Source organism: Perognathus longimembris, chromosome 3 (assembly GCF_023159225.1).
Source record: "Perognathus longimembris pacificus isolate PPM17 chromosome 3, ASM2315922v1, whole genome shotgun sequence".
Taxonomy (NCBI): Eukaryota; Metazoa; Chordata; class Mammalia; order Rodentia; family Heteromyidae; genus Perognathus; species Perognathus longimembris.
The window spans coordinates 97,478,435-97,491,479 of NC_063163.1; the positions used below are offsets into that span (position 1 = coordinate 97,478,435).

The window sequence follows — 13,045 nt, forward strand, 5'->3', positions numbered from 1 at the left end:
TCGCAGCTCCACTTCTGGATTTTTGCTGGCTAATTGGACAAAAGTCTTTACAGACTTTCTGTCCAAGCTGGCTTAGAACCATAACCCTGATCTCAGTCACCAGCACCCTTTCACCATTGTTTTTTTTTTTTTTTGAGACAATAATGTTTGAAGCTCAGGCTGGCTTCAAACTCTGAAGTGTCTCTCTTACAGTTTTTTTTTAAACTTTTTGTTGTTGTTGTTATAAACCAGTCTTGGGGCTCAAATTCAGCCTGGATGCTGTCACTGAGCTGCTTTTGCTCAAAGCTAACATCATACCATTTGAACCACAGCTCCACTTCTGGCATTGTTTTAGTGGTTTACTGGAGCTAAGAGTTTAATAAGCTTTCCTGCCTGGGCTGACTCTGAACAGTGACCCCAGATTTTAGGTAGGATTTCAAGCATGGGCCACTGGTGCCAGGCTTCAACTGTTTTTTTTTTTTTTTTGAATAAAAAGTGTTTTACTTTATTTGGGTTGCTGTTTTGGTTATTGTTTTTGTCATGTCTTTGCTACATAGTTCAATAGTATTCGCTGTCATGTACAAACAAAAAGCGATAAGCAAAGTTACTATTTTCATATCAATATATCAATGAAAGAAACTGCAGCACTGGCCTAAGAGAGATTCAGGAAAACGAACTTACTTTATGCTATCCTTAGCCCATCTGGAACATGGAGAAAAAGTGAGTTCAGAGCCAGCTAGCCCATCTAAGCTAGTATGATCCCAATCCCTTCTTCTACACACCTCACAGCAATGAAAGGAGCTGCCTTTACAAGAGGGAGCACAACTCTGGATTCCCGCCAAGAGCACTGAACCTGCCCCTGAAGGCAGAGCCAAAAACCGGGTGGCTCAGATTCATGTTTGATTCCAGGGTCTGTGGCTCCAGGCAGCAGGCCAACCTCTCCAGCCCCGACCCTGCTGGACCTGACCCCCTTTCCCGGCCTGAGCTGAGGGAGTTGGGGGGGGGGGGAGGCGGTCAATGGCCCCTCTAGGCACCAATCCCTCTGCAAACCAAGGAAGCCAAGGCAGTTGTGGTCTCTAAACCATTTATTTCTCCTGACCCGGAAGGAGGGGGTCGCTAAGAATGGGTGAGCACTTAACACTGAGAGCAGCAGGGGCCAGGGCCGGGGAGTCAAGCCCCGGGCACTCCTCAGGCAAAGGTGGCGCCGTTCCAGCCCACGTTGGCCGCGTTCATGTCGTAGTAGTTGATGTAGATCCTGCGAGGGATGGGAGATGGGCTCAGTCAACAACCTCGGTGTCCGGATGAGCGGACCGTGGAGCGGTCTGCGTCTCCCCCCCTCCCCCCGCCATCCCCACCGCTGACCCCACGCACCTGTCCGGGCTGATCCGCAGACGCTCGGCCAGCAGCCCGCACAGCAGCTTGCTGTAGGTGCGGTTCTGCGCGCCGCCGATCTTGCCGATGCTGTGCAGGCTGCAGAGCGCGCAGGGGTCGCTCGAACCGCCGAAGGCCATGAGCTGGTCGGGCACCACGTGCACAGCGATATACTGCGGGGCGGGGGAGAACGGGACTGAGCGACCAGCCGGGAAAGACTCTGCTGGACCCCGGGCATCCGCTCCCGAGCTCGAGCCTCCATCCTGCGCCCCCCCCCCCCGCCCCGCGCCCACACACACACCACCCGCGCCCCCGGCCCGGGTTCCCCATCTCTCCGGCGGACACACCCAGGCCCAGCACCCTCCCCGCCAACCTGCGCCGGCTTGCCCGTGGCCTGCGCCAGCTGCTGGGTGAGCTCGGAGAGGAGCCCGTCCGGCACCGAGGCGCGGGGCACGTTGGTGTTCACGACGAACATCGGCATGATGGCGGAAGAGCGGCGGGACTGCGGCGGCGGGAGCACCGGGAGAGACGTGCGGTGCCGAAGCCCGGGAAGAGGAGCTACGTGACCCAGGCCCCGCACCGCCCCGAGCGCGGCTCCGCCTCCGATGACGCCACCGCCGGTGGAGGCCCCGTCCCCCAGGCCAGGAGCCACGCCCCTCGCGTGGCGCCACCACCAGCGGAGGTCCCGCCCCTACTAGAAGTCTCGGCCCCCTCTAGTGACGTCAGCGCCGGCCCCAGCTGCGTCTTCGGCCGGCGTGTGCGCGCTGCGTCGTTTTTCAGAGCGCCAGAGATTTTACGGGTTCCCTTCTTCGGTGCCTTTTGTTGGCCTTTACTTGGGCGCGGATGGTTGACTCTTCTCTTTCTGTGTTTGGAATGAGGATGGCAGTGAACGGGGCCGATGGACCTGGCTCTCCTGGGGCTCGGCAGAGTAGATGCCCAACCATTAAGCCACGCTCACTTGGGCCTTTTGTGTTCCTAGTCTGCAAGGGCTAAAGGCATGCTGGTAGGCTTGTGCGAGGTGGGGCCGGGAGCAGGATGTGAAGAAAAGATGCTAAGCTTTGCCCCTCCTACCCTCAGTACACGTGGGGTTTGCAGTCCCAAGCCCCTGAACCGCTAGGCAGCAAACTCAAGGAAGTCAGTTCCAACAGGAATGTCCTCTCCGGGAGCACTTGCCTTGTATATACTTCCTCCACTAATGGTAAGCTCTAGCCTCCAGTAAACTGACCCAAGCACCAGCTGAATGGATGGATGGCTGCCATGAAGACAGTGTTGACATAGCTGAAGAGAACCAAGTGACAGCCAGATTAGGAGGTAGAAGGAATCCTCAATGTCTGCAATCATGGGACAGAGGGGTAGGGGTTAAGTGGCACCTCTACTCTGAATGGAATCAGGGTATTGCGTTTGCTGGAGGTCCGATGTCTCTCAGTCCATAGATGTATTATGCCCAAGTTGCGAGAAGACCACCAAGAAGAACACTGAGAGCTAGATGTTCCAAAATGCAAAAGCAATGCTTTATTCAGGGGATCTGCAGATCAGGCCTCGTCCTGCACTCCAACGTAGCGGAGGTTAGGAGGAAGGCCCCGAGCTGAGATTTCACAGAGCTTATAAAGGCAAAAAACCATGTTACAGCAATTAGGTGTTCAAGCAAGATTAGGATATGGGTACAAATCTGATTGGCTCAGGGCTCGAGGCATTCCGGGAAGGTTAGAGTTAAGCATTCCCAGGAGGTTAGAGGTAAGCAGGGAGTTTCCTGACTGGCTGGGCCCTAATAAGCTTGTCCTGCTAACCTGGATAATTGGTGGCCTGGGTTACTCAAAGTTTTAAGCAGACAACAAAATGGGGGCTGCCTGAAAATGGGGTTTACTTTAACTCTTCAGATGGAGCACGTTGCATTTGGTTAAGTCTTTCAGAATTCTCCAGGAGGTTCTGTCTTTAGGTCTCTAACAAGCTCAGTCCAATTTTGATGGCACAGCCAACACTGGCATTGGTGATGGCCTTGTTGTGTAGCAAAGATACATGACTATGAGACTCAGATGCTACCAGGACCCCAGCCAGTCTCCAATCAGAAGACCCATTGATGTAAATAAACCTTAACTGTTGATTTCCTTCATCTCGGCCCTGGCATCCAAAACTTAACTGTAGATGTTCTGATGATGCTCCCCATGATGTCTACAGCTGGAATTGCTCCTTTGAGCTCCAGCAGCCCACAGCGTCATCAGTGTCAGCTGTTCCCTATGTCAAACCGAAGTGCATGACTTTCCTCCCAGAGCTTGATTGCCTACAAGTGAAATGTATTTCTCTCCACTTTCCCTTTGTCTTCTCTTTTTCCCACCTTCCAGTCTCTGTCACTCAGTGGAAATGATCTGATAATCAGCTGTCCTTTCTCTTGGACAGCTGTGATACCTCTGTGTGGGCCACTCCTTCTGGAAGGAGTCTTCTTTCCTGACCCCGGAACAACTGATTTGGTCTCTGGCCTGCTTTACCCATTGCAAGGTGAGCAGTGAACTAGAGTGATTCAAGACAGAAGATTGAAGAGCCAGCAGCTGGTTGGCCCATTCTCTGCAATAGACAATGCAAGTGACAAAGTAGAGCCTCACCAGCAAGTATTATTGTATTCTGGGGAATGAGAAAATCCACCGAGCACTGTTGAAGGTGACAAATGAGTTTTATTAGTCAGTTTGCAATTGCCTTGCTCTCACCTACCCCAGAGCTAGGAGCAGTTGCAGCCTCCAGAGTGCGAGTTCCTTTCCTTTCTTTCCACAGGCTTCTCCTGTCCACAGGCCTCTGCAGGCCTCTTGTTCTCCACAGGCCTTTGTTCTTCATAGGCCTCTCCCCTCTCTGAGGGACTCCACTTTCCACATGGCTCTCCATGGGCCTCCACTCTCCATGGGCCTCTGATCTCCATGGGCCTCTACTCTCTGCGTCTGCTCTGGCTTCCACAGGCACCAGGCTTCGGACTTTCCCACAGGCCTCAGGCTTCAGGCTCCAGACTCCTCAGTAGGCCTCAGGCTCTTCTAGGCTCCACTCTGCTCCTCTCTGTCCTCTCTCCTCATGCCTCTGGCTCTCAGCAGGCCTCGACTCTGCCGGCTTCTCCTCCCTTCTGGCCCAGGGCTAGGCCGCTCCAGCCTCCATTCTCTGCAGGCCCAGACTCAGGCCTCCCTGTGCTGCTTGTCGGGGCTCAGGCCTCCTCTGTCCACAGGCCTGAACTCCCCTCAGGCCTGAGGGGAACCCGGGCACTGCTCAGCTCCACGAGGCAACTCTTGGTGCGCCTTGCTTTCTCCATGCCTCTTTTCCTTTTCTCCAAAATCGCGCCCTCTTAGATCCCCCAGCTGCCTGCAGGCTGGTGGTGGTGGTTCTAGTCTCCTCAACATAGGGACTGGGATCCCCTTTTAAGCTCCACAGTGGGGTGGGGAGTGGCAATGACAACACGGGATGGGAAGCTTCCCGCCCGCCCCCCCCCCCCCAGGTTATTACAGTATTAGGCTGCCCTATAAAGGAGCCCCTTCAAGTTTCAGGTGGTTACCAGAACACAGAGGTGGATTTCCTGAACTACTTGTCATTTTCTCCTGCCCTCCTCATCTCTTTCCAGTAGCAGTCACCCTCAACTTTCCAGAAGGGCATCCGAGCAGATGCGCCAATTAATTCCTCAGACTTGGCTAACCTCTCTGAGCCTGTTTCCTCACCTGTAATTTGGGAATGAAAATAGTATCATGGAGGTGGTGTGAGGACCAAGTGGCCAAAACGATCCCCTTGGACACTAGAGGCAGCACCATGACATGTTGTGCTGACCTAGTCCCTTCCAGCTTCCACTTACCTTCCATGCCAGGCTCCTGGCTCCTGGCTCTGGCTTTGGTCCTGAGATGCAGCTGGCTTATACTTTCCCTCATCAGACTCCCGACTCATCCTACAGACGTTGGTACCTTAGGAAAGCCCCTGGATCCCTGATTCTGTCCAGTTCCATGTGAACCCAGCACCTGCCTGGTTCTTCAAGTCTGTTCTGTTTGTGAGTTAAAGCTTCATGTTCGGTGGCAAACGCCACTCAAGTGAAGATTCTTGGGATGTTGCTGTACAGCTGCCTCCTGACCCAGTTACCTCCACAGTAGGCAGATGACCACCAAAGATGTCCACATCCTAATTCTGGAATCTGTGAATGTGTTACCTTACATGGCAAAAGGCATTTCACACATGTGATTTGGGATGTAGACCTTAATATAGGGATTGTCATGGAGTGTCTGGGTGGGCCCAATCTAATCACATGAGCTCTTAAAAACAGAGAATATTCTCCAGCTAGAGTCAGAGAGGTGTGGTAAAAGAAGCCAGACAGATTCAAAATAGGACTAAATGAGCTCTTGTTGGCTTTGAAGATGGAGACAGGGACATGTGAGGACAAGGGAGAGTGGAAGGGGGTATATTTCAATGGCAGGCAAGCAGGAGACAGGAGAAGTCATGTTTGGACATGGGAGGCAGGAAACATTAACATGACAGCTACTAAGATGGAGCCAGGTGCCTCAGTCATACAAGTGTAAGGAGTTGAAATCTGCAGACAAGCTGAACTTGGAAGAAGATTCCTCCATAGCTGACTTCCAGACACCTTGAACCTTACACAGAAGACCCATCCATGTTGTACTGGACTCCTAACACACACAAATGGTGAGATAATAAATGTGTGTTGTTTTAAGCAGCTAAAACTATGGAGATTGGTTATGACTTGAAGAAAACATTTTTAGAACTCAACCATTATGTGCATGTACTGGACCTGTGTATCAGGATGCTCTTTTATACCCATTGACAGCAGCATCTGTGTTCTGTTTGATTGAAACCTTGACTTTTCCAGAGTCTCAGTGGCCATAGAGTTTGCCAGTGGTGAGTCCAGTGTCCTGGGTTTATGGACAAATGTCTGTTTTGTCAAGAGAGGCATCATCGTGCTCCCGTCTTTGTGCCTGTTCCTTGCTTAGAATTCGACACAACCCTTGGGTGTACAGTAGATGTCAGACCAGCAGGAGCTCCAAAAACGCAAGCCAAGGAAGGAAGAATAGAAACCTAAGGGCCCCAGATCCAGACCCAGCCCTTTCAGTTGCCTTTTGGTTACATGAGAATAGCAAGCCCTTGTCTATGCATGGGGGATTTCTGTCAGGTGCAGACTCATTGCAACTCCTGGCTGGTACAGAAGACTTTCCCATGACCTAGGAGGTCCTTACCTCCTCTCTGCTGGGCAGAGAAGAAGAAGAAAGGGGAACAAAATATGAACTGGATTAGGAGAAAGGTGGCCCATGAGCGCCTTGGCAGGTCCTGTGGGCGCGCAGCTGGCCCCTTGGTTGGCCATCTCCATAGGCTGTCGACTACAATAGTCAAGGAGGAGTGGACAGAGGGCCTACCCAGCTCCCATCTGAGAAGCCACCTGCTCTTCCCCTTATCATCTCTCCTTGATGCTAGCTGGACACCTGGCTGGCTTCTCTGCAGTGCTCCCACCTTTCCAAAGGTATTCAGGACCCTTCCCCACATATCCTTTGACAGGCCTCTACCAGGCACTCCACAGGGAAAATCAGCTACCCCCATCTCGATTTACTAGTCTTGTGCCCATTCTTAAGATACTAAATATGAGAAAAGTCACAGAAAAGACAACAAAAAAAATCCCCATCACCCTCTAGTCATAGTGGAAAAAGACTTGGCTATCCTCCTCTTCCCCCACCCCCACCATCTGGCTCCATGGCTCCATTTCTTCCCTCCCTTCCTCCCACCCTTCTTCCCTCCCTTCTTCCCTCCCTCCTTTCCCTCTCTTCCTTTAGTCTTCACCCTCCCACCTCATGTTCTGCCCCAGGACTCTTCCCTTGGAAGTCAGATAGCTTCTGGGCTTCATTCTAGTTCTTTCCCATTGTCCATTTAGGCATTTCTTAGCTCCACTCAGAGCACCTGTGGTGCTCAGAGCACCTGTCAGCACCTCCAGTTGGATATGACTATGCATTTCAATGCTTCCTCAATCCTGGGCCTCCTAGGAGCACGTTCGTGGTTTGCCTACAAAGACAACTCTGAGTGTGTGCAGGTCAGTGCCTGTGTGAGCCCACAGGACTGAGCAGGTGACCAAATGACCTCTACCCCAGAAGTGCAGCCTCCCACCAGAACAGCACCCTGGTTCTCTTGTGATGTTCTGTCTCTATACAAGCACTAATTTCACAGGATCCGCAATGGGACTAAAAAATCCAACATCTTGTAACATATACAGCACAGCCCTGATAGATAGAAAACACTTCCGTTAATACCATTCTTGAAACTCTGGGAACAGCCTGAGGAGAGGACCTGGGGAGGCTTTGAGAAGTAGGAAAAAGACAATCTTATCAGCAAATAGTGTTGGTTCTACTGGTTAATGTAATTTGTGTGACTCTCTCTGTCTCTCTCTGTGTGTGTGTGTGTGTGTGTGTGTGTGTGTGTGTGTGTGTGTGTATACTGGTATTGAGGACCTTGTGAGACTCTTAGCTTTTTTCGGTCAAGGCTTGAGTTCTACAACTTGGGCCACTCTACTACTACTGGCTTTTTGCTGGTTAATTTGAGATAACAGTCTCTCAGATTTGTCTGCTTGGGCTGGCTTTGAAACTGGATTTTCAGATTTCAGACTACTGAGTCATTAGGATTACAGGCATGAGCTCCTAGCTCCCAGAATAGTTATCTATTAAAAATGAAAATGAAGAACTTCAATCTTTATATCACATTGTACACAAAAGTTAAGTTGAAATTAATTATTAACATAAATGTAAAAGCTAAAACTCTCAAACATTTAGAAGTAAATCTTTGGAATATTAGAAAAGAAAAATACATCTTTGAATATAAAAACATGAACCATAAAAACACAAAATTGATAAACTGAATTTTATAAAAGTAAAAACTTCTGCTCATAAGCACTTACGAAAATGTAAAAAGGGGGCTGGGAATATGGCCTAGTGGTAAAGTGCTCGCCTTATATACATGAAGCCCTGGGTTCGATTCCTCAGCACCACATATATAGACAAAGCCAGAAGTGGTGCTGTGGCTCAAGTGGTAGAGTGCTAGTCTTGAGCAGAAAGAAGCCAGGGACAGTGCTCAGGCCCTGAGTTCAAGCCCCAGGACTGGCAAAAACAAAACAAGCAAACAAAAATGTAAAAAGGCAACTAAAATGGAATATACTTGTATACTTGGAATATATTTGTAATATATGCACCAACAAAATACTGGAACCAAAAGTATATTAAAAACTGCTATGATTTTAAAAGAATAAGACAAACCAATGAAAATAGAAGCAAAGTATACAGATTCTTCACAATAAAGGATATATGAATGGCCTTATTGAATACATAAAAATATGTTCAATTCTATTAATCCTCAAGAAAACACAGGAATTCGATCATGAGATACGGAGAAGCCACATTTTGAGAGGTTGACTTGGGAGTCTTTATTAGAAAGCTGGCAACTGCGGGTGGACTCATGTCCCAAAGACTTGCAGCCTTGAATACAGTTAACACTGTTAGGAAACTGAGCCATACGGGTATTAAAGAAGGAGCAGAACATAATCTCAAAAGACCAGATCAACTCTAATGGAGAAGTTGAAGAGGGATGCCATGGTGTCCTGAGGAGATACGAGGCATGGTATAATGGTGGCAGGGGTGGAAAGTCTTACATAGGGTCATGGTTAGGGGATAGGGTCACAGGGAAAGAGTTGTGAGTTTATGGTATGGGTCTGGCAGGTCTGGGAGCCTATTGTTTAAGTCCCCTGTCCCATCTGCTTTTACAAATTCAGGTGCCTATCACTTGTGGGGGAAAGGAAGTGGAATTTCACCCCTAGGGTTTTCAGAAAAGTCCCCATCATCTATTAAGATGCCAAGATGGCATTACTTAGACCCTGTATCCATATTTCAATGCCACAATTAGGCACTCACTAGAATGTCTAAATTGAAAAGACTGACAATACCTAGTGTTTTTGTTTGTTTGTTTGTTTGTTTTTTGGCCAGTCCTGGGGCTTGGACTCAGGGCCTGAGCACTGTCTCTGGTTTCTTTTTGCTCAAGGATAGCACAGTGCCACTTCTGGCCATTTTCTATATATGTGGTGCTGGGGAATTGAACCCAGGACTTCACGTATATGAGGCAAGCACTCCTGCCACTAGGCCATATTCCCAGCCCCAATACCTAGTGCTGATAAGCATTTGGGATATCCAAAACTTTTCAAATATCCCAAACTGGGTCATCCTGCTCTACTCAGATAAGAAGAATGGGTATACAAGGAGATGTTATTCCTCCAGTTATTCTTGGCCCTTGGTGGGTGTTTACAGGCAGCTGCAGTGAAGTTCAGTAGACAGAGAAAGTTGGCCTTGAACTTTTGACAGTAAGAACAGTGGCCTAGGGTTCTGGGCCTTGAAGGTTAACCGGAACTAACTCTTGTGGCTTGTCTGCCCACGCTAGCTTCAAAACTCAATTCTCGGACCTCAGCATCCTAAGTTACTAGGATTATAGACATAAGGTACTGGCACTCAGCTCTTTTTTTCTCTCTTGTTTTCAACACTTTGAGAGATATTTTTACCAAAATTAGGTAATTTCTGGTGCCCAAACTGGTTAACATTATTTTCTGATTGATTGTGCTTATCTGTGTCATTTTCAAATTTACTGGCTTTTGAAACTGTAGGAAATACTAGTTCATTTTCATGTTCTAGTGTTCTGTGTGTGCTGGTAGTGGGGCTTCTCACCCCCTTGGATAATAGTCTGGTTATCCATGGAATGCTACGATGGATCTAGTTGATTGCTATTGACCAGGTGCTGTTGATGTTACAGGTTCATGCTACCACAGGAACTACTTGGGGGATCCACTACATCTCTACTACTGCCAAAGGCATCTCCAACCACTCCTGAGGTCTCTCTGTTGCTGATGCTTCTCTTCACTTCATGTTACCAGCTCAGCCACTTTGCTCACTGAAAGAAGCCAAGACCCTTCAAGGATAGTCTTGAGATTTAATGTTGAAACTCCAGGAGGCAGCACAGGAAAGGCCTCTCACCTGTTCACAAAATGAGTTGGACAGTCTGGTTATACATGCCCAAATTGGGGCTTGAACTCAGGGCATCAAATTGTTCTTGGTTGTTTTTCATTCATGACTGGTGCTGTACTACTTGAGTCAAGCCTCTAGTTCTGGCTTCTTAGTGATTAACTGTAAGACAAGCCTCAGGCACTGATCTTCCCAGGCTAACTTCAAACCTTAATCTTCAGAATTTAGCTTCCTCAATTACTAGGGTTATAGATGTGAACCACTGGCACCCAGATCTTATTTTTTAATTTTTCAATCAACATATTGAGAGATATTGACCAAAATTAGGTAAATGTTAGTGCCCAAACTGGTTAAAATGATCTGCTGTCTTACTGTGTTTATCTCAGTGTTTATTTCAAATTGACTGTTTTTGAAATTCCATGGAAACAAAAACTTTTCATTTTCATGTTCATCCAACTTTTGTCATTTAAAGGTTTCTTATATTGGCCTCTCACTAGTTTTTGTTAGTTCACATAATGTTCTAATTCTTAATTCTTCTTGACAGGATTTTCTCCAGGATTTTCTAAAGGCCTGCTGTGGTCTGAGTAACTATTCTCTAAAAGTCATGTGTTGAAGGCTGAGTCCCCAGAACATGGTGCTATTGGGAGCAGGTAGATTTTTAAGACATAGAGCCCAATGGGAGGAAGTTAGATCTTTGGGTGTCCTGTTGAAGGGGATATTGAGCCCTCTGGTCCTTCCTGCCCTCTTTTTGTTTCTTGGCTGCAGTGATATGAGCAACTACTCCACCAGATTTTTTCCTATTATTATGTCCTGTTACCCCATAGACAGAAGACAATGGGGCCATAGCACCATTCTCTGAAATCTTACATTGATTATCTCAGGTATTTTGTTACAGTAATGAAAAGCCAACTAGATTTCTTTTTCATTTTGTGCACACACAATTCTTTTTTTTTTTTTTTGCCAGTCCTGGGCCTTGGACTCAGGGCCTGAGCACTGTCCCTGGCTTCTTTTTGCTCAAGGCTAGCACTCTGCCACTTGAGCCACAGCGCCACTTCTGGCCATTTTCTGTATATGTGGTGCTGGGGAATGGAACCGAGAGCTTCATGTATACAAGGCAAGCGCTCTTGCCACTAGGCCATATCCCCAGCCATTGTGTACACACAATTCTTTGTACCCCTAACATATATGTACAAATTTCTATAGCATCATTTATCTTTGACATTCCTTAAGTTTGTAACTTTAGACAAGATATCCTGGAAAAAACACTTTCCTATTTCCTTTAAAAAGTCTCACTGCCTAGACTTGATAATACCCATAATTTATTATGACATAAGTATCCCCACTACAATCCTCTGTTGTTTTCAAATAAATACCATTATTCTTTGGAGATCTCTGATTATTACTGACTTGACACTTAACATGATGGTCTTTGGAGACAAGGCCTCTGGGATGAGATGTTTATGAAGGCTTCTGCCTTCTTTAGTAAAATTAGTACCTTTATAAAGAACAGACCTACCAGAAAATTCCTCTCCCTGTCATGTGAAGTTAGAGAGAGAAGAGGACTATCTATGAGCCAGGAAGTGGTTCTTAACAGATGTCAAATCTGCCAATACCTTGACCCAAGATGCCCCAGCATTCAAAACTGTGAGAAATTTTTGCTATGGTACGGTGTTAAAACAGCCCAAACACAAACCTACATCTATACAACAATTTATGTAGGAACCTTGACAGCAGTTTTATTCATGATGGCCAAGAAGTAGACGCAACCTGAATGTCCACCAATAGGTAAAGGGATAAACAAATCATGGTACATTCATACAGGGGAAAACTAGCAACATAAAGGAACACATACTAATACATGCAATAGTGCACATCTCAAACATTCTGAACAAAACCAGACACAAATTCACATATAGAATAAAGAATTATAATGGATTTTTTTTGCCAGTCCTGGGGCTTGGACTCAGGGCCTGAGCTCTGGCTTCTGGCTTCTTTTTGCTCAAGGCTAGTCTAACTCTACCTCTTGAGCCACAGTGCTACTTCTGGCCTTTTCTGTTTATGTAATGCTGAGGTATTGAACCCAGGGCTTCACACATGCTAGGCAAGCACTCTACCAGTAAGCCATATTCCCAGACCTATAATAGACTCTTAAAGAAGCGAATCTGATTAATAGTGACAGAAAACAATTAGTGGTTGTCTGGGGTAGGGATTAAGTAAGATATATGGAGCATGAAGGTACTTTATTGCTGTAGTATTCCATGGGTGTATATGCCTATCAAAACTCATCAAATGAATACCTAACATAGATACACTTGATTTTATGCAAATTATATCAGTAAAGGTGTTTAAGGAAGAAGTTCCTCTGGGAATCCCTTTTTGGATCACATTTATCCCAGACTAGGTCAAGACTGTAAGGGTTACCAAAAGGAGACTGCCACGTGATTCAGGCAGAAAAGAGTTTATTGGGGGATCCAAACTGCTGGGTTGCACTATAGAACAAGATGCAGCACAAACTAGTGGTGGAGAGAGATGATATAGGGAAGGGAGAGAAACAGGCAAATGAGGAAGTGACCTCAGAGCCTGGGGGACTTCCCACTCACCCACAGGTGTGCAGAGTCCAGTTACCTGGCCCTTACAGGTACAGGGCAGGGACTTTTGACTTACATGGAGAGAGAACAAAGGGGAAGGAGTCTATA

At 47.4% G+C, this 13,045-nt stretch overlaps 1 protein-coding gene across 1 annotated transcript; it reads right to left on the bottom strand.

Annotated features, from left to right (window-relative positions):
• Positions 1-1,027: 1,027 nt before the first annotated feature.
• Positions 1,028-1,945, bottom strand: Mif (macrophage migration inhibitory factor). The gene is made up of 3 exons (XM_048340947.1): positions 1,724-1,945; positions 1,351-1,523; positions 1,028-1,234 (listed from the first exon to the last, which is right to left on the bottom strand). The coding sequence occupies exons 1-3, from the start codon at positions 1,829-1,831 to the stop codon at positions 1,168-1,170; spliced, it is 348 nt and encodes a 115-aa protein (XP_048196904.1). The 5' UTR covers positions 1,832-1,945; the 3' UTR covers positions 1,028-1,167.
• Positions 1,946-13,045: the final 11,100 nt, after the last annotated feature.

Coding starts and splice junctions, on each gene's coding strand:
- Mif (XM_048340947.1), bottom strand. CDS start 1,831: ATGCCGATGTTCGTCGTGAACACCAACGTGCCCCGCGCCTCGGTGCCG. Junction 1,524..1,723: donor CCACGGGCAAGCCGGCGCAG/GTTGGCGGGGAG, acceptor CCCGCCCCGCAG/TATATCGCTGTGCACGTGGT. Junction 1,235..1,350: donor CTGCGGATCAGCCCGGACAG/GTGCGTGGGGTC, acceptor CATCCCTCGCAG/GATCTACATCAACTACTACG.